Raw genomic sequence first — 20,206 nt, 5'->3', positions numbered from 1 at the left:
GTGACCTGCTGAGCCGCAGCCAGTTTAATTGAATAGAACAATCGAACTAAAGACAAACTTGTTGGGTTTTAGTGTTTTATGCTTATTAGACTGAATCTTTAATAGCAGCCACACAGTAATAATTAGAACTCATTAAAAGCTTAAACAGGACAATTAAAACAAAAACTGCATTTGAACAAACAAACAGGCTGAAAATAAAAATAAAAATGGAAAACTAAGAACTCAAGTCTGCATGTGTCACATGCTGCAGTGAAATAATCCAAAAACAGATCTTGGCTTTTCCGTGACCTCAGTTTGACCCGTCATTAAAAAGGACTCCCTGTGCAGTCTGCTCCGTCTGCATCACTGTTTTATTTGAGGTCGTGTCAAAGTAACATCTAGATCAGCGACTCCAGAGTGTCCCACTTTAAAACCAGAAAATCTCGTGCGTCCAACCATGAGCGTGTTTTTGGAGTCAGACTGCAGCAGACTGCTGTCTGACTGTGGGTCACATGACCGCAGACAAACGAAACCACTGCAGCTGAAAATGACCCACAAACCAAACTCCAAATAAAACACAAGCTTAAACAAACACACTGAGCTTTAATGTTTCACACAGGAAAAGTTTACACATTATTTTTTCAATACTAAAATCTTATCACTTTGTATTCTTGCTTCTGCTGTGATTGGCAGTGCCTGAAAAATTCTGTGTTCAACGCCAGCCTCCATTTTATAGCCAAGGGCCTGTGCCAGCTGTGGAGTTTTGATAAATAACGTCTGCTCCTGTTTCACCTCCGCGACCACACAAACGTTGGTTTTATTGAAGGATTTGACCGATTTGATTTCAATTCTCCGAGTGACAGGTGCCCCCTGAACCTGCGTGGAGATCAGAAACTGTGGATAAGCAAATGTTTGATACCCATGGCTGTATCATCAACAATAGTTGCAGTATTTTTTAGTACAGGAAATATTTCTTGGTATGTTATTAGCAGTTTATGACTGCATGAACTGCTGACATTAAGGTAACGTAACGTTAAGATACTGAGAGGCTGCAGTCTGGAAACAGAAGCTACCTTGGACGTTCCAGCAGCTGCAGGTGATTCCAGCGGCCGATCGATCGTCATCTTTTGGGGCTTCACTGATCCACCAAATGCAGCCTGAACAAACCAGTGTGACAAAATTAAAATGTGTTAGGAGATTATGACTGAATAAAGTAAACAATAAGTTGTTTCCTTTTTTTCTTTAGACGTTTGAGGGGGGAAAACAATCAGTTCAACATGAAACAAGCAGCACAGAGACATCACTAAAACCTCATCATCTGCTCTTTTCCTGTGTTTTTATCCTGTTTGGAGACAAAACCTCAGAACCACATTCACACTGAAATAGTGAGACAAATGTCACCTCAGAGTAAAGTGGACCTGCCTTACATTCAGTGTCAGTCTGCTTCTGTTCATGTCAGAGGAGTAAACACCACTCAGGGACACAGTTTGAAGTCACATCAGTCTGAAGCTTCTTGTTTCTGATGCACTGATGGCTCATAGTTTGCAGCAAGAAAATATGAACTGATTAATCATGAGTATGTGTCATCGATGGCTCAGCTTTTTTCTTCAAATCAACTTCATGATTTATGAAACTAAAGTCATAAGAGATTATTTGTACAGGTGTGGAGTGTATTGTCAACATATGGAAAGTACAGTATAAAGATTTTAAATCTGTCATCTCTGACCTCTGACCTCTCCTTCAAGGTCAGCAGATTGATCTGAAGGTTAAACTGATAACGATTGTTGGAATATTTTTACCACCCTGATGTTGATACACAGTTATTATTCTTGCTGCTGTTTATTTGCAGCTAAACTTCTTTTTACACTGAAATAAAACATGCTGTGTGGGAGGGTTTGAGGCCTGCTGGAGTTTTATGTTAAGGCTGCAGGAGCTTCTGCTGCTGTTTACCAGCTGTTTGCTGTGGCCAAGCAGACACTCGGATCACTCTCAAAGCTTACTCGTCTTCTGCTCTGCCCCAGTGTTGAATCTCTTGCTCAAGTTTAAATCTGTCCAAACTACAAGCCCATAGGAAAAATTGGCTGCAACTTCTGCCCAATATCTAGCTAGTGTAAGTCTGAGCAGCTGTAAATCCTTTTTAATGAGCACTAAAGGATCACCATGGGGGGGTTAATTTTGACAGTTGTTGTGGTGAATTTTTCTTACTGTCATGTTGATGAATTAAAAATGCTCCAGGATGTTTGTGCTCCTCCCAGGAGGGCTTTTTGCTTTAGTGTTTGTGTATTTCTGAGTACTAGTAACTTCTTGCAGCGGAGCTTGCTCGTTGCCATGGATCAGTTTGATTTTATTTGGACTCGCACTTAATCTCAGCACGTTACTGTGTGTGTCTGTTTTAACCACGTTACTGTGTGTGTCTGTTTTAACCACGTTACTGTGTGTGTCTGTTTTAAACACGTTACTGTGTGTGTCTGTTTTAACCACGTTACTGTGTGTGTCTGTAGTAACCACGTTACTGTGTGTGTCTGTAGTAACCACGTTACTGTGTGTGTCTGTAGTAACCACGTTACTGTGTGTGTCTGTAGTAACCACGTTACTGTGTGTGTCTGTAGTAACCACGTTACTGTGTGTGTCTGTTTTAACCACGTTACTGTGTGTGTCTGTAGTAACCACGTTACTGTGTGTGTCTGTTTGAACCACGTTACTGTGTGTGTCTGTTTGAACCACGTTACTGTGTGTGTCTGTTTGAACCACGTTACTGTGTGTGTCCGTTTGAACCACGTTACTGTGTGTGTCCGTTTTAACCACGTTACTGTGTGTGTCCGTTTGAACCACGTTACTGTGTGTGTCAGTATTAACCACGTTACTGTGTGTGTCTGTAGTAACCACGTTACTGTGTGTGTCTGTTTTAACCACGTTACTGTGTGTGTCTGTTTTAACCACGTTACTGTGTGTGTCTGTTTTAACCACGTTACTGTGTGTGTCTGTAGTAACCACGTTACTGTGTGTGTCTGTAGTAACCACGTTACTGTGTGTGTCTGTAGTAACCACGTTACTGTGTGTGTCTGTTTTAACCACGTTACTGTGTGTGTCTGTAGTAACCACGTTACTGTGTGTGTCTGTTTGAACCACGTTACTGTGTGTGTCTGTTTGAACCACGTTACTGTGTGTGTCTGTTTGAACCACGTTACTGTGTGTGTCCGTTTTAACCACGTTACTGTGTGTGTCCGTTTGAACCACGTTACTGTGTGTGTCGGTTTGAACCACGTTACTGTGTGTGTCCGTTTGAACCACGTTACTGTGTGTGTCTGTTTTAGCCACGTTACTGTGTGTGTCTGTTTTAGCCACGTTACTGTGTGTGTCTGTTTTAACCACGTTACTGTGTGTGTCTGTTTTAACCACGTTACTGTGTGTGTCTGTTTTAAACACGTTACTGTGTGTGTCTGTTTGAACCACGTTACTGTGTGTGTCTGTTTGAACCACGTTACTGTGTGTGTCTGTTTGAACCACGTTACTGTGTGTGTCTGTTTGAACCACGTTACTGTGTGTGTCTGTTTTAGCCACGTTACTGTGTGTGTCTGTTTTAGCCACGTTACTGTGTGTGTCTGTTTTAGCCACGTTACTGTGTGTGTCTGTTTTAACCACGTTACTGTGTGTGTCCGTTTGAGCCACGTTACTGTGTGTGTCTGTTTTAACCACGTTACTGTGTGTGTCTGTTTTAGCCACGTTACTGTGTGTGTCTGTTTTAGCCACGTTACTGTGTGTGTCTGTTTTAGCCACGTTACTGTGTGTGTCTGTTTTAGCCACGTTACTGTGTGTGTCTGTTTTAGCCACGTTACTGTGTGTGTCTGTTTTAACCACGTTACTGTGTGTGTCTGTTTTAACCACGTTACTGTGTGTGTCTGTTTGAACCACGTTACTGTGTGTGTCTGTTTTAGCCACGTTACTGTGTGTGTCTGTTTTAGCCACGTTACTGTGTGTGTCTGTTTTAGCCACGTTACTGTGTGTGTCTGTTTTAACCACGTTACTGTGTGTGTCTGTTTTAGCCACGTTACTGTGTGTGTCTGTTTTAGCCACGTTACTGTGTGTGTCTGTAGTAACCACGTTACTGTGTGTGTCTGTAGTAACCACGTTACTGTGTGTGTCTGTTTTAAACACGTTACTGTGTGTGTCTGTAGTAACCACGTTACTGTGTGTGTCTGTTTTAACCACGTTACTGTGTGTGTCTGTTTTAACCACGTTACTGTGTGTGTCTGTTTTAGCCACGTTACTGTGTGTGTCTGTTTTAACCACGTTACTGTGTGTGTCTGTTTTAACCACGTTACTGTGTGTGTCTGTTTGAACCACGTTACTGTGTGTGTCTGTTTGAACCACGTTACTGTGTGTGTCTGTTTTAACCACGTTACTGTGTGTGTCTGTAGTAACCACGTTACTGTGTGTGTCTGTAGTAACCACGTTACTGTGTGTGTCTGTTTGAACCACGTTACTGTGTGTGTCTGTTTTAACCACGTTACTGTGTGTGTCTGTAGTAACCACGTTACTGTGTGTGTCTGTAGTAACCACGTTACTGTGTGTGTCTGTTTTAACCACGTTACTGTGTGTGTCTGTTTTAAACACGTTACTGTGTGTGTCTGTTTTAACCACGTTACTGTGTGTGTCTGTTTTAACCACGTTACTGTGTGTGTCTGTTTTAAACACGTTACTGTGTGTGTCTGTTTGAACTGTTTGTTTGAAACTAAGATGTTTAATAATCAGCCTGCATCAGAACCTGTTAACCCTGTGATTTGTTGGTAGTTATGGTTTTAATTGGGTTTGAATTTGCAGTCACAAAAGGGAAATGGAGACCAACACTATTTATATATATATATATATATATATATATATATATATATATATATATATATATATATATATATATATATAGCTATTCATTAAAGCTGTTTCTTAGTGCCATTGGATGCAAACTGTGATATTTAGAAACCCCATATATCATTTCCTTTATGCCTATATGCTGTCAATACAAATATGTCACGTTTGACCTCTGACCTCACATTTCACATCTGCCTTTCTTTCAAGTTGACCCCAAAATGTGTTTTCTCTTTACAGATTGTCGAGAGAATGAGACTGACCCGCCTGCTTAGTTAGAAATATTCTGCACTATAACACGTGATGAGCTCAAGTTATTCATGTCCAGTTATTAAGTACCTATTATCCATCACCTTCTCCTGCAGGTTTATCAGAGTTAAGGTCGGTCATGCTGCCCAGAGAGGCGCTGCCTCGGCAGAGGTTTGTACTCAGGAGGGTGTAATCTGTCCAAAGCTAAAGTAAACAAAGCTATCATAATTTTACGTGTGCTATAGATTATAACTTCTTTAAAGAAGTTATTGATCATTTCCAGTTGTTTATTAATGGCCCTGTTACACACAGGTGTCAGGATGTAGGCAGCCTCTTGGCCAAAGTCAGCTGAACGAGGCTCTCACACAGTAAAATGGATGGACGGGTTTATTAACCTGTTCTCCTACCTCGTTTATTGTTATTTAGTATATTAATGTCCTCGTTTGCTTTATTAATCTGTTCCCTCAGTGTCCGTCTGTGTTTTCACAGCTCATGATGGTCTCGTCATCTTCACCTTCTCCTTCCTTCTTCTCTGATATGAGCAGAACTCAAAGATGTTTTTTTCCTCAGTACAAATGAGAGCTTAAAAGCAGGAATAACAAATTTAAAACCATAACTGTCTCATTGAATGATGATCTGGTATATTTCACTCTTACCTTGAAAGGCTGGGAGCTTGTCTGGTGACCTTTCAGAGAAGAAACAGAGTTATTCTTGTTTTAAGGTAAAACTTAAAGACAAATGAGTTTCTGCTCGTTCTCACACACCACAGCCGAACAACACATTCAACTGCTAAAGTAACAAATCCTGAAACAAAAGGGAGAAGCTCATTATCCACAGGATGGGGTCACCGTACCAAACAAGCTCATTTATAGGATTCCTCACTGAACAGTCATTTCCAGTGGACCAGTTTCTGCGTACGTCACCAGATATGTTCAGGCTCACCTGAACACAGCACAGGTTCTTGGACCAAACTCCCCGAGAGCGACTGGACTCTGTTCCACTCTGGATTTGTATTTGATGAAAGGTGACAAGCAGAGTGAGCACACCTTAGCTCGATGTCTCTACAGTGGTGTTGTCCCTGGTGGGGAAGATGATTGCTTCCTTCCAACGACTCGGGGAAACACTCGGGGACTGTTGTACGTGTTTAACGCTAGTTCAGAATATCTGGCCACTCTGGAGTTCTTGGGTGAGGTTCTGGAAACTCAGTTATTGGGGACATTGACACTCACATGAGCAATGACAATGAAACCCGGAGGAGTGTGACTGGAAGGAGAAGTTTATCTGATGTGAACCTGACTGGTGTTACTGGCTTCCTGTGTTCACAAACTGTGATGATCTGCTGCCAGAAGAGCAAAACTGTCTAATCACGTCCTGTTGGTGAGTTCATCAGGTGGCAGGACAGAAAGCTGGACTGGCCCAGCACACCCAAATATATACAGTGAAGCTGTTGGGAGCACCTGGTTCTGGTTCAGGAGATCAGACGTTCAGTAGCATTCTGAGGAAGGCAGGGGCACGGAGGTGACAAACTGGGGTCATCCTACTTTTTAAGCAGGCGCAGCAGAGGGTGTGTTCAAACTTCAGAGGCATCACGCTCCTCAGCTTTCCAGAACATGCCTTTGTCGGGGTATTGGAGAGCAGCGTCACCCATTAGGTACCATTACCCTCTGGTGTACTCAGGAATACTGAGTATTGAGCTGCTTGTTGCTGGCTTTTCAGGCCTTGTGCAACTGTACGGAGAGCTTGGTTTGCTTTGTTGCCACAATCACAGACTTGGTTCTTGGTTGCCATTGAACTTCACTCATTGGGCTGCACTTTGTCACTGATTCTGTTCATAATTTAAACATTTCTAACTGTAGTCAAGGTTTGTCCATCTCAGAGGCCTCAGGATCACATCTTTGCTTTTTGCTGATGATCTGGTCCTCCTCTCATCATCCAGATATGATGTCCAGCTTATACTGGTTTCATTTGCAGCCAAGTGGGAAGTAGCTGAAATAAGAGCTGACATCTACAAGTATCACAGCACAGTTATCAGCAGGGCATCTGAGTGCCCACGTGGAAATTGGCTGCTGCCAAGTGAAGTTCAGGAATCTCAGGGTCCTGCTTATGAGAGAGTGAAGAGCAGAGCTGGTGGTTGACGGATGAATCTGGAGTGACTGCTCCACTACACTGAAAGGAGTAAGTTGTCTAACACTACAGCACACCCACTGTGACCTCTTTAGACATTTTTACCTACCAACTTGAGGCTTTTTGTCTGCTGCCTGTGAACCGGTTTCACCATGTTTCCTCTTCCTCCCTGAAAATTACATTTAAAAAGTTGAACACAGATATTGTTGAAGGTTGTATGTGTCAAAGGATTTCTTCACTGAATAATCATTCAACTCTCTGCATAAAACCACCCACAATTATCATTACTGTTTGATCTGTCAGCATGTAATGCTGTGGATGCAGCATTGCATGCATTATTAAATACATAAAAACTTCTGGTTTTTGGTATTAATTTTCTGTCAAACGTGTAGTATCAGTGGCAAGGACAAAGACTAATACAGTAACTGATATAGTAACATCCCTAAATGACAATGATAGCAATGATGTGATCCCAGGGGGAGGCTATGGAATATTTAAACATGTCAAGTTTAGGATACATTTTTTAATATGTTCTTATTTTGAATTTGATACTACGAAAGAAGAGGTCACCCATGTGTTTGTCTTTAACAGATATCTGTAGGCAAATTAATTGATTTGTGTCATCTGGCTTCATAGATAAATACAACTGGATATCATCTGCATAGCGATGAAATTTCATGCAGTGTGTTGTTAATGTTACCTAAGGAAGCATGTAAAAACTGTGGAACTCCACAACTAACTTTTCTGTGTGAGGACGATTCCTCATTTATTCATCCAGTTTCTACCTCTTATCCACATCCAGGTGGGCGCAGCAGACACTGATTTCAGATTTCCTCCTTGTTTACATGCTTTTTACGTGTTTACAAATTAGAATGTGTCAGGTGGATGAACTGCACTGGTTTAATACCAATGGAATATTCTAGCCTACACTGGAAAATGTTGTGATCAAAGGTACACAGTGCTGCACTGAGGTCTGACAGGACTAGCATAGAAATGAGTGGAAGTAGCATTAATGCTAATATTCACTTTCCAAACTCAGTAACTGTTTCTAGAATCCTGGCAGAAAGACTGTGTGAACTCACCCTTAGTTTTCTGCTCGTCTTTCAGTTGTTTAACAAAGGGAAGCAGCAGGTGTTGGACTGCTTCGTCCCTCCTTGGTATCTGATCCATTGCATCTTTGATTTTCCGGATAGAGGCTTCCAGTCCGTGGTGCTCAATGATTTTTTGGGGCATCTCTTCTCTGAACTTAGCAGTCTTCCTCTGTTTGGGGATTTGCAGAAGTACCAACATTTTGTCATACTGTGAAGTGTTCAGCTCATTGAGGACGGCAGTCAGAGCTGTTTTCCACTCTTTTGCTGAAATCAACATCTGAAACACAGACAAATATTTAATAATTACTCTACTGCGTTTATCTGACAGCAATGATTAATGGGTATTTTTAGGTCAAGCTTTGCCATTATATATCCCATGCAGTGCATTGGCCATACAGCAGGCAAATTCACTTGCAAGAGGGGCCGTAGGGGTTTGGTGCTTTGTGGAGGCTTGCATTCAGGAGGGGCTCAGAGTAAAGCCTCTACTGCTCCACATCGAAAGGAGCAAGGAGTGGTTCAGGCATCTGACAATGATGCCTCCTAAGCACCTCCTAGGTGAGGTATTTTGGGCATGTCCTATCAGGCTTGGGAACACCTTTGTAACGGGATGGGATGGATATAAAGTGCAAAAGTCTTGAACCGTCCTTTTTTTCTTTTTTTTCCTACCAAGGAGCCAGACTTTGTTGTAATCTTTTTCTGAATGTTTTTCAAAGTTTTTCTTTAGACATTGGCTGCTTTTTCACTCATTTTCAGTCCAGTTATTGTACCTGACCATTTTCAGAGGAATGTGCTTTTGTTTGTTAAACCACACTGACAAATCATTCAAGCATAAAAAGGCTCCTAACTCAAGGGATGAACCAACAAAAACAAACATGCATAAGACCGGGGGGTAGAGGACTATCCCACCGCAGCAGCTCCAACTCTGAGGGCCCATCTGGACACCGAGCCCCAGTAGATTATTAGATAAAACTTTAATAATTTCTTTAGGAAGGTTCCATCAGGGAAATTAAAGTTTCAGTAGCGGCTTTTACAGGTAACATAGGCACACAACACAGCAGAAATCACAATAAACAAACATATGGATACATAAATAAATACATAACCAGTACCAGACATCCAGTCAGTCAACATCAGACACACAAAAAGAGAGACATGATAAACTGGCCAAGGTCTGAGAAAAGTTGGCCCCACCCACCCAAACTAACTCACAACTGAGAGACAGCTGCTCCCTCACCTGATCGCCCCACCTTGTGATAGGTCCAGTCAATGATGAGGTCATCTTTAAACTTGAAACAGTACTTCCACAATCAAACATAGCCCTTTTAATTAAAAATTTAATAATAATTTATTTTATCCCAATCATGAGCAATCTGTTGAGTCACATTTCAGAAGGTGTAAATGCATAAAGTATCCATGTTCTTCCTCTTATTATTTTTTCCTCCTAAATTAACAACTTTAATCTGGATTTTTTTTTCAGAACTTAACCATCCAATCATCCAGGCTTCTTCTTATTATTATTATTCTCCATCATCCACTCACTTCCGCTTATCCTCTTCAGGGCCGCGGGGGGGCTGGAGCCTATCCCAGCTGTTATAGGGTGAGAGGCAGGGTACACCTGTACAGGTCGCCAGCCTGTCACAGGGCCAACACAGAGAGACAGACAACATCCACACTCACATTCACACCTGTGGGCAATTTCGAATCACCAATTAACCCCAGTAACTGTGTGTCTTTGGACTGTGGGAGGAAACCCACGCAGACACGGGGAGAACATACAAACTCCACAAAGAGAGAGGTGGAATTGAACCCAGGCCATGCTGCCATTATTATTATTATTATTATTATTATTATGTTTTTAAAACCTAACACGCTGTGGTAATCCAGATCAAAACTGTTTGAAGCTGTGATGTTTTCCAGCAGAGGTTCAGTGAGTTGTCAAACGAGCTCAGCAGGATGAGAAATATGATCCAGAGCAGGAATCGTGGCATTCACACCACTCGCAGGACAAGTCTGTTTACCTGCCGTTGTTCTTATTAACCTCAGTTGAGAATGTATTTTTATTATATTTCAGACTTTTAGTTGAAAGTTGAACATCATCTTGGTAACATTTGAGATGTGCATCGAGTTGATGTCAGTTACGTCTCTGCTTTGGCACATCCTTCATTTTGTAACTAAATTGCAGCCACGAATGAATGTAGTTTAACAAAGCCAACAGTTCTGATCTCTAATAATTTATTGTCTAACGATATCCAGCAATAAAGTGGGAGGTTATTAAAATGTCTCCCTCACAGTTAAAGCTAGAGTAGCAGCATTTAGTTTTATTTGCTTCACTCACCTCTCGCTGGCTTTTCTTCTCCTCTTCCTTTATTTTCTTCTTTCTGTTTTCACTCTCAGGAAAACTTCCTCTTTATTTGGCTTCAGTTCATTTGTTCAGATTTGTTTAAACAAAATCAAGCAGCCATTGATGGGAGTGGGTGGAGTCAGGTGGGGCAGGTCTGTCATACTGTCATGGCAAACTTTGCAGATTGCAGCTGCTGTAGTTCAGTTTGTCAGCCCCGGAGGGCCCCCCCCGCTGGCCTGGGGCCCAAGCAGTTACCCGCCCTGTCTAATAAGCAAGCTGCAGCTGGCAGGGAGCACCTTACATAATGTTCTACAGCCTTCTTGCCTCCAGACTTCCAGAGGTCCAGAGGAGCAAACAGCACATCCTAGATTGCTCCCTTTGACTCCTTTCCTCATGTCAGTTCCTCCATCAGAGATGTCAGCAGAGATGGGGACATAACAAGGAGAGAGGAGGCAAGGCAGCAGGCATTAACACAATGAGACGTCCTCATTTCTAAAGTGATGCGACTGCATCAGAAACTGTGTTGGAGATGTTTCAGGTGTGTCAGACATGTTTTATATTTAGGATGTGTTATGGATATCAGAGCTTTTTAATCACACACACAGAGACAGTGAAGGGCTGTCTAATCGTCTGAAACCAACATGTGAATAAAAGTTAATTGAAGAGTGCGTCTCTCACAGCGGCTGCAGGCAGAGCCTCAACAACTGGAGCTTAAGTCTTATTATTTTTGCACAAAAAGGCCTTTAAAACATGCACAGCTGGCATCTTCTTTAGTCGGGAATATATAAAATACAGCACAAGAAGAAGGTTATGAAGGTTATAGGTTCAAATCCACCATCGAGCCTTTCTATGTGGAGTTTGCAGGTTCTCCCCACAGTGTGCAAGATACTGGGGTTAACTGGTGACTCTAAATTGCCCACAGGTGTGAGCGGTTGTCTGTCTCTCTGTGTTAACCCTGCGACAGGCTGGTGACTTGTACAGGTGTACCCTGCCTCTCACCCCAGGACAGCTGGGATAGGCTCCAGCCCCCCCACGCAGCCCTGAATGGGATGGTGAAATATTTGAATTCACAGATACATGTGTTTGTCTGTCTGTTCACCTCACTGCAAACTTCATGTTATCACACTGTGTGAAACCTTCAGTTTTTGGGGACTTCATTTTTCTCTGTGTAGCCAAAATAAATTTGTCTGTAAGTTGCCATCAAATCAAGAAGAGCAGGATTTCACTGAGTTTTGTACTGTTGGGTAACTTTATTTGTATTAATGCAGCAACAAACATTAGCAGATTTATATTTTAAACTCTGCAAAATAACTTAAGAATATTTGTATCCAAAACGCAGAAAGTAACAACACAGAAACACTTCAATAGCTTAAATCTGTGATTTAATGTAGGTTAATGAGTACAGTTACTGATCCTGTCCATGCTCCCCAGCCCACAATAATACAGGATAAAACCATGAATCATTTTTTCTTTCTGTCAGATGAATGTAGTCCCTGCAGAACTGTGTAAACATTTATTTATTAAGCTTAATTTCCAGACCTGATGATTCGATCACAAGAATTCCTGAACTTCCAGGACTGGGAATGATTATGAATATTCAGCTCAAACACAACAGAGAATAAATCAGAATAAAATAACTCACACTGTGTAATCAGACATTTTCACTGCTGTAACTCACAGATTTAATGATCATATTAAAAATAGTTGTTAAAAAAATTATTTTTGTTAAAGTAAAATAAATGAATCCAGTCCAGATTCATGGAGTGAACAGTGGAAATCATCTTCACTCTTTGGTGGCTGTAATTTTATTGATCTTGTTTCCTTCGATTTCTACATCAGCTGAGAACGGCAGTTTGCTCAGGAGCCTTTCCTCAAAGTCGCCCTTCAGTTTGACTCCAACCACGCCTGCCAGCAGTGACGAATCCACCACAAATCGCTGCACTTCATTGTTACAGCTGATCTCTGCTTCCAGCTCCGTCTGCGTCCCGCTGGCTTTTGTGATCCCGATGATCTCGATGGTGACGTTCTGGACCGCAGCACTTTGAACCTGCACAAACAGCATCAGGACCGGCTGAGAGGCAGGAAATCTGCCAGTAATGAGCAGCTAACAGGCGCAGCAGAAATGCAGCAGCTACCTTCAGTATTTTGGTGGAATCCGTCGAGTTCAGCGACACTGAATCACCGAAGCGACTGGTCTTTACGTTGGTCACCCTGGCAACGTCTCCATGTGATATTCCTCTGAGATGCTTGATGTCGTCACCCCACAGCGTGACCCTGATGGAACCTGTTCCATCTTCAAGTTTGAACTCTTGCTTGTCCTTCTTTCCCCGTTTGGCCTTCAGCTTGATGTTTTCAACTGATCCGATCTGAACAAACCAACAACACATCAGAACAACTGGAAACAAAGTAAAAGCTCATAAAATTACCAGTTATCATAATCTGAATATAAATGATGGTCTTTTGCCGTTTTCATGTTGTTTGTTTTCTGAGCTGGAAGTTCTCAGGAATCTAACGGCAGCTTATACACCGATCAAACCATAGTTCCCATTAACATAAAAAAAAAAAAACTTACAGACGTTAGAATTATTAAATACTTTGTGTTCACGTTTTTCAACGGAGGACTGAAATGTACTTAGGTGGGCTCCACCGTCACAGCGTCGGCATGATCTGTACAACAGTAAGTCAACCCCATCCTCACCGAGCTTCAGTAACCTCTCCCCAGCACTCCCTTGGTCACTGATGCTGGCAGACACAAGGACCAAACTGTGATGGTTACACAACTGGGTTACAGCGTCTCCAGAACTGCAGCTCCTGTGGGGGGGTTCCTGGTCTGCAGTGCACTGTATCTATTAAAAGTGGTCCAAGGAAGGAACAGTGATGAATCAGCGACAGGGTCATGGGTGCCCAAGGCTCACTGATGAACGTGGAGAGCGAAGGACGGCCCATGTCGTCTGATCCAACAGATGAGCTGCTGTGGCTCAAATTAGTGAAAAAGTTCATGCTGGTTCTGATAAAGGAGTCAGAACACACAGAGCATCACAGTTTGTTGTGTATGGGGCTGCAGACCAGTCAGGGTTCCCCTGCCGGTCCACCAAAAGCACCAACAATGAGCATGTGAGCATCAGAACTGGACCACAGAACAATGGAAGAAGGTGACCTGTGCTGATGAATCACATTTTATTTTACGTCCTATGGATGGTCAGGTGTGTGTACATTGCTTACCTGAGGAACACCTGGCACCAGGATATACTATGGGAATAAGGCGAGCAGACAGAGGCAGTGTGATGCTTTGGGGAATGTTCTGCTGGGAAACCTCGGGTCCTACCATCCATTTGGATGTTACTTTGGAACGTACCACCTACCTCAGCATTGTTACAGACCATCTACACCCTTTCATGGAAACAGTATTCCCTGATGGCTGTGGCCTCTTTCAGCAGGATAACGCTCCCTGCCACAAAGCAAACGGTTCAGGAATGTTTGAGGAGCACAACAATGAGTTTGAGGTGTTGACTTGGCCTCCAAATTCCCCAGATCTCATTCCAATCGAGCATCTGTGGGATGTGCTGGACAAACAGTCCGATTCATGGAGGCCCACCTCACAGCTTACAGGACTTAAAGCAGTGTTTCTCAAACTGTGGGGCGCGCCCCATTGGTGGGGCGCAGGGTCGTGACAGGTGGGGTGTGAACGACCCGGGAGAAAAGTTATGCCGAACAAATGTTGGACATCGGATTAATTCTCATGGCGAAACAAGGAAATCACCATAGCATACGTTAGCAGGTATGTTAACATAGCTGCCCCCACCCCCCCAGCTGATGTATTTGGTGTAAGTTACTATGGTGATCTAGCCAGGTAAAAAGAGAAGCACCTTCATGGCTGTGAAAACTCTGACTTTAGGCTTAACCTTTCTCTCTAACCCATTAACATGGCTTCATAGTACACCCTCTGGGTCTGTGTGGGAATGCCCACCCAACTTTACACTTCTGCCAGTGATGCTGCAGCATATCCAGGTGAGACTCACCTCTGTTATGGTTCCTTCAACACTCACTGAGGTCTTCTCTTCTGACCTTTCAGCCTGTGCGATGGAGCAAACTGGGATCTGGGAATCAACGAGCGTCCGAGCTTCCATCTCCAGATTCTCAGGGACATGGAGAGGTGCAGCCTTTGATATGTTGCTCATTTTGGTCACTTTCATGAGATCTTCCTCCATGATGACGTCTCTGAACAGGTAGCAGCTCCCCTCACTGAAAACCTGATAGCGCTCTCTTCCATACACCATCACTTTAATGCTGCTGGTTTCATCAGCCACCCCGAGGTAGAAGAAAAACTTTTCCTCCTTGTTTTTGGTTTGATATGTACGCAGACCAGATTTCTGCACCACTTTGCCTGCAATGGCTTTGTTTCCAAGTTGACCAACGATCTTTAGATCATGGATGGATTTTCTCTGGACACAGATGGAGAGGAAAGAAACATGCATACAAACATAAATGTTCAGACCTGTTTATGTCTAAGTTATGATGGCCTCATTGATTAATACTTTACAAATGACAATAATGAGGCAAAAGCAGCTGAAATAAAGAGGGAATCCTCATGGAAATACCAAGGTAACAATAGATGGTCTCAACTATGATCAGAGTATTAATAGACTGAAAATGTATGAAGTGGGGCAGTCGGGGTAATAATGTGGAAACAAATATAAAGATGTATATGTGGCAAAACCAGTTTATAAAATCTGTTATATGTATAATATCTGGGAAACATTTAGAATGAAAACAAAGTGCCATTAATGTTGTAGTAACCTCATATTAATAAGGTAATATGGGATGATGTTGGGATAGGCTTCAACCCACCCCCACCATTAAAAGGATGAGCAAAAGAGGGAGGGAAGCATGGGTGGATGATTAAAACAAACTTACAGAACAATAATCAGGATATAATCATGTGTAAAACAGAATAAGTGATCAGTGGAAACACTTGTGGTAGTTTATGTGCAGTAACCATAAATCAGGCCAAGCAGGTTATCATGTTTTTACCAAAATATTACTCTACTACTACACAGACAGACAGACAACCATTCACACGTGTGGGCAATTTAGAACCACCAGGTAGCCTAACCCCACTGACTGCATGTCTTTGGACTGTGGGAGGAAACCGGAGTACCTGGGGAGAAAGCTGCTGTTGAAACAAAACTATTACCTGGTAAATACACGGTTACTACATGGTATTATTTCCACATTACTACCTCACTGCTGCCAAGCTCTGATATGGAGCATTATCAAAGGTTGTGATGTTTAAAGAGCATTCAGGTAACAAGTGAACAGGAAAAACACCAGCTGATGATCCAGTGAGCGGCTTTGTGGGAAAAACATTTTTCCCTGATTTTGGAATTCCAGGAAATGAAATGAAATCCACTCACCCACAGCTGGCTTCTTCTCTCCTGGAAAACAAACAGGTGGAGGTTTCAGATGGAGGCGTGTAAACACGTAACAGAAGTGTGACAGGAGGTGTTTTGAAGTATTTCATTAACAGACATATTTCATAAGTGCTACCTTTTGAGGCTGAGAGCTCTGCGGTTCATCTGTAAAGAAGAAACAAGTCTGAGATTTCACGCTGTCACATTTCTTGTCTCATCTCATTTTATAAATCTGGAGGCAGTTTGGGAATGTTTTACGGAGCAGACCTCTCTCTGTGGACTCACCATCATTTTTATCTTCAGCTTCTTGCTCTTCATCTGAAGAAGCGCTCGCAGTGCTGCTCCTCCCTGTAACACACATGCCAGCACCTTCAGTTCATACTGATGCTCGTAACTGTGAGTCTATCATCCCAGCGAGAGGCCCTTCAGCAGGTTGACCCCCTCTGACCTCTGTAAGGCTCGCTCCTTACCAGCTTCAGGCTTTGAATCAGTTTCAGTGCGTTTCCTCTTTCCTGAAAGACATTTTCAGAGTTGAAAACACAGATTATTGAAGCCCAAAGGTTCACATGGTGTGTATGTAACTGATCTCTGAGCTGAAGACAGCTAAACTTCTACTTCAGGTTCTTGAAGACTTTCATCTCTCAGCCGAGAGGCAATAACAGAGGACTAAAGGAGACCATCTGCACCATTACACTTCTGTATCCTGTTATCATAGCTCTTTTTTTAATCACCACTTAAACACTTCTGGTTAGATGCAATCTGCATTTCATTGCGCTGCACTTGTGACACATGCAGTGACAATAAATCGAATCAGAGTCCAGCTGGAACGACCGTCCCTGAACAGAGGACAGCTGCAGCTGTCAGCCTCCTATAGGCTGGACATGCGACACTAACGACTCAGCATTACAGGATATGATCGTGACTCGTGGGGGTGAAGTACCTGAGACTCGCCATCAGCTGTGAGACCTGAGCTGAAACATCTTCACTGAACTAAAACACGTCTGGCTGCCAGTTCAAACCCCTAATGAATTTTTGGATCTTAGTATTATAATCACCTGCAGAAGCCTGGCATCGCTGTGTGAACTCACCTTTTTTCTCCGTGTCCTGTTTGATCTTCAGTTTGTCCACAAAGGGGCGCAGCAGGTCCTGGACTGCAGGGTCCTTCCTGGGAAGCCGATCCATGGCTTTCCTGATTTTCTGGATAGATTTTTCCACTCCATATTGCTTAATGATTCTTTGGGGCATCTCTTTTTTTAATTTGGCGGTCTTCCTCTGTTTGGGGATTTCTGAGATAAAATCCCACATCTTGTCGTACTCTTTGTCTTCCAGCTTCGCGAGGATTTCAGTCAGAGCCGTTTTCCACTCGTCCTCTGAAATCGCTGACATCTGACACACAAGCAGAAACTTCAGTCTGAAAGCATGACTACACTTTATTTTAGTTTCTCCATTAAAAACAATAATACGATGAACCCACAGTGTCTGTGAAGCTGTCTCCTCACAGGGTCTCACGTTCTTCTGTTATTTTTATTTCTCCTTTAAAATTCATTTAAATAATTATGTAACCGAAAGAGAAAGGAGCCTGAATCCTGGTTTAAAGTGACCTCATACTGTACTGTAGTACTACTGTAGTACTACAGTATATGCTGAAGTACCAGAGCACACACACGTCGCTGTTTCTTATTTACCTGCTTCTGTTTCCTGGCTGAGTGTTGGCTGTTCTCTGTGTTATTGTTGGGTCTTTATAATCTGAAGCACTTTTGGGCGGCTTGTTGTGGTTTCATGCACCTCTGTTCACAGACAGCAGGGCAGCAAAGCTCTGACAAACAGATCCTGACCTGATGTGCATAAATGTGTGCATCGCTTTAAAAAATAAACAGCCAGACTTTGTTGTAATTTTTTACAGTGGTCCTGAGCAACAATCCTGCAGCTTTCTGAAGACTTTGGCTGCTTTTTCAGACCGTTTTCAGTCCACTCCGTGTACCTGACAGTTTTTGGAAGAACGCCTGGACTTTATCGATGGCAGTTACGGAGGAATAAACACACATTAGCCTTCAGCTTTTCCCGGACTTGAACTGGCTCCAAAGAGAGGGAAACTTCACTGACCCCCACATCATGTGCCAAAAACAATGCATATCGGAAACCTGACAGATCGGTAAATACTTGGAGCAAAACAAAACAAAAAAAATGCTATTTGATCTTTTACTTTCTTTTTTTTTCTTGGAAAAATAGTGTTGTGTAGACCTATATTATTGCATGTATAATTTACATATGTATACGTTTTATATTTGCAGTGATGCGGACGCTGCACCGGTCCGTCGTGGTGAAGAGAGAGCTTAGCGTAAAAGCGAAGCTCTCGATCTACGTTCCTACCCTCACCTATGGTCACGAGCTTTGGGTAGTGACCGAAAGAATAAGATCGCGAATACAAGCGGCAGAAATGAGTTTCCTTCGAAGGGTGGCTGGCCTCTCCCTTAGAGATAAGGTGAGGAGTGCGGCCATCCGGGAGGGGCTCAGAGTAGAGCCGCTGCTCCTCCACATCGAAAGGAGCCAGTTGAGGTGGCTCGGGCAGCTGATTAGGATGCCTCCTGGCCGCCTCCTGGGTGAGGTGTTCCGGGCATGTCCCACCGGGAAGAGGCCCCGTGGTAGACCCAGGACACGCTGGAGAGATTATGTATCTCGGCTGGCCTGGGAACGTCTTGGGGTCCCTCCGGATGAGCTGGAGGAGGTGGCTGGGGAGAGGGAAGCCTGGGCTTCTCTGCTTAGGCTTCTGCCCCCGCGACCCGGCCCCGGATAAGCGGAAGAAAATGGATGGATGGATGTATACGTTTTATAATGATAAGATGTGGGCAAACCACCAAACAAAATGGCTTGAGTCTTTTATCAAGTATGATGACCAGGTCATTCCAGGCTCTATGCTTACTTTATCAGGTGGCTGCACTGATATTAACAAGCTAAATATTTCAGTAGCACAAAAATAATTTAGTAGCACACACAAGTGCAAAGTTTGATATGTTTTATTGGTCGAAAACATTTCATGCTGGTCAAAAATGCATTTATGTAGGTTTACTGGCAATAGAACTGCTTCTTGAATTAAACAACGTTCAGACATGAAAGAATCCTCACTGATAATATAATGAACACATTATTCACTTTGTAATATCAACCTTAAGTAAAAAACAGCTATTAAAATATGCCTATTCAGTTTGAAACTCTTTGTTTGGACAACAAAATCAAATAAATAGGAATAAAAATAATAATAACCAACAGAAATAAATAAATAAAAGTGATACCTCTCAGTGTGCTTCACTGAAGACACGGGGTCCTGCTACACTTTACAGCCCTGCATTTAATAATTGGCCGGAGCACATATAGGTTAAACATGGCTTATATGGCTTATTCATAACATTATAAACATATTCACGGTCAGCGGGAGGCGGACTCTGGCTCGGAGCCTTCGAGCCGCTCCCAGGAACATTTTGTTCTCATTTGTTCTCATTTGTTCTCTTTTTTTTATCAACACGGTTTCGGTCATTAAATTTAGACTTTCTTTAGCCGTCCAGGAGACGGAGGCGTAGGTCACTGAACTTTCATGTTGTAACTACTGTAACTGCTGTCAGCCGTGACGGCAGCAAAAAGGCTGCCGGGCGGTGCTTGTTTACAGTGTAACGGCCCTGATCTCAAACTCTGAACAAGCTTTAAGGCTTTAAGGCTTCGCACTCACTGTTCCTCGGTTCCTCCTGCAGAGGGCGTGTTTCCGGTGTTCCAGTCCCGGATTTATCCCAACCAACTGCAGATACCACCTTAAACAGGTCCTACTGTCTTCTTGCGATCAGGCTCATCCGTGGAGACGATGTATGAATTGCGCATGCGCTTGAGCAGGTTTAATTCTAGCTGTCTTCAGTGAGACAGGAACGACTAATCAGCTGTTGTGACTCCAGCTGTCACATCAGTCTGTACTGATGTGTCTATAAGGGGGGTGACAGCTGATGGTTCCCCTCTGCCCTCAGAGCAGAGCCACACTTCCTGCTTTCTCCTACTCCTCGTGTTAGCCCCGCCCACCGACACGGAGGAGGAGGAAGCGACAGGAGGAGAGGAGATGAGGCAGCAGGACACATCCTCCATTCTGACACAAGTACACCAGAAACTGC

At 43.0% G+C, this 20,206-nt stretch overlaps 2 protein-coding genes across 3 annotated transcripts; both read right to left on the bottom strand.

The window, feature by feature from the left end:
* Positions 1 to 562: 562 nt before the first annotated feature.
* Positions 563 to 10,780, bottom strand: LOC115792610 (uncharacterized). Of its 2 annotated transcripts, none has more exons than XM_030747211.1 (6): positions 10,642 to 10,780; positions 8,298 to 8,583; positions 7,325 to 7,384; positions 5,748 to 5,776; positions 1,053 to 1,136; positions 563 to 855 (listed from the first exon to the last, which is right to left on the bottom strand). In XM_030747211.1, the coding sequence occupies exons 2-6, from the start codon at positions 8,581 to 8,583 to the stop codon at positions 613 to 615; spliced, it is 702 nt and encodes a 233-aa protein (XP_030603071.1). In that variant the 5' UTR covers positions 10,642 to 10,780; the 3' UTR covers positions 563 to 612. The 2 variants fall into 2 exon arrangements, with proteins under 2 accessions (XP_030603071.1, XP_030603072.1); XM_030747212.1 differs by lacking the exon at positions 10,642 to 10,780 and adding an exon at positions 8,703 to 8,793.
* Positions 10,781 to 11,894: 1,114 nt separating this feature from the next.
* On the bottom strand, positions 11,895 to 20,097 carry LOC115792600 (uncharacterized). Its single transcript, XM_030747200.1, has 9 exons — positions 19,780 to 20,097; positions 17,147 to 17,444; positions 16,529 to 16,570; positions 16,344 to 16,406; positions 16,195 to 16,223; positions 16,062 to 16,082; positions 14,667 to 15,089; positions 12,783 to 13,013; positions 11,895 to 12,694 (listed from the first exon to the last, which is right to left on the bottom strand). Exons 2-9 carry the CDS (start codon positions 17,442 to 17,444, stop codon positions 12,431 to 12,433), a joined length of 1,371 nt encoding a protein of 456 aa, XP_030603060.1. The 5' UTR covers positions 19,780 to 20,097; the 3' UTR covers positions 11,895 to 12,430.
* Positions 20,098 to 20,206: the final 109 nt, after the last annotated feature.

The sequence above is a fragment of the Archocentrus centrarchus genome, chromosome 14, assembly GCF_007364275.1.
Source record: "Archocentrus centrarchus isolate MPI-CPG fArcCen1 chromosome 14, fArcCen1, whole genome shotgun sequence".
Lineage (NCBI taxonomy): Eukaryota > Metazoa > Chordata > Actinopteri > Cichliformes > Cichlidae > Archocentrus > Archocentrus centrarchus.
The sequence above is the reverse complement of the archived record's forward strand: the minus strand, read 5'-3'. Positions and strand labels throughout refer to the sequence as shown.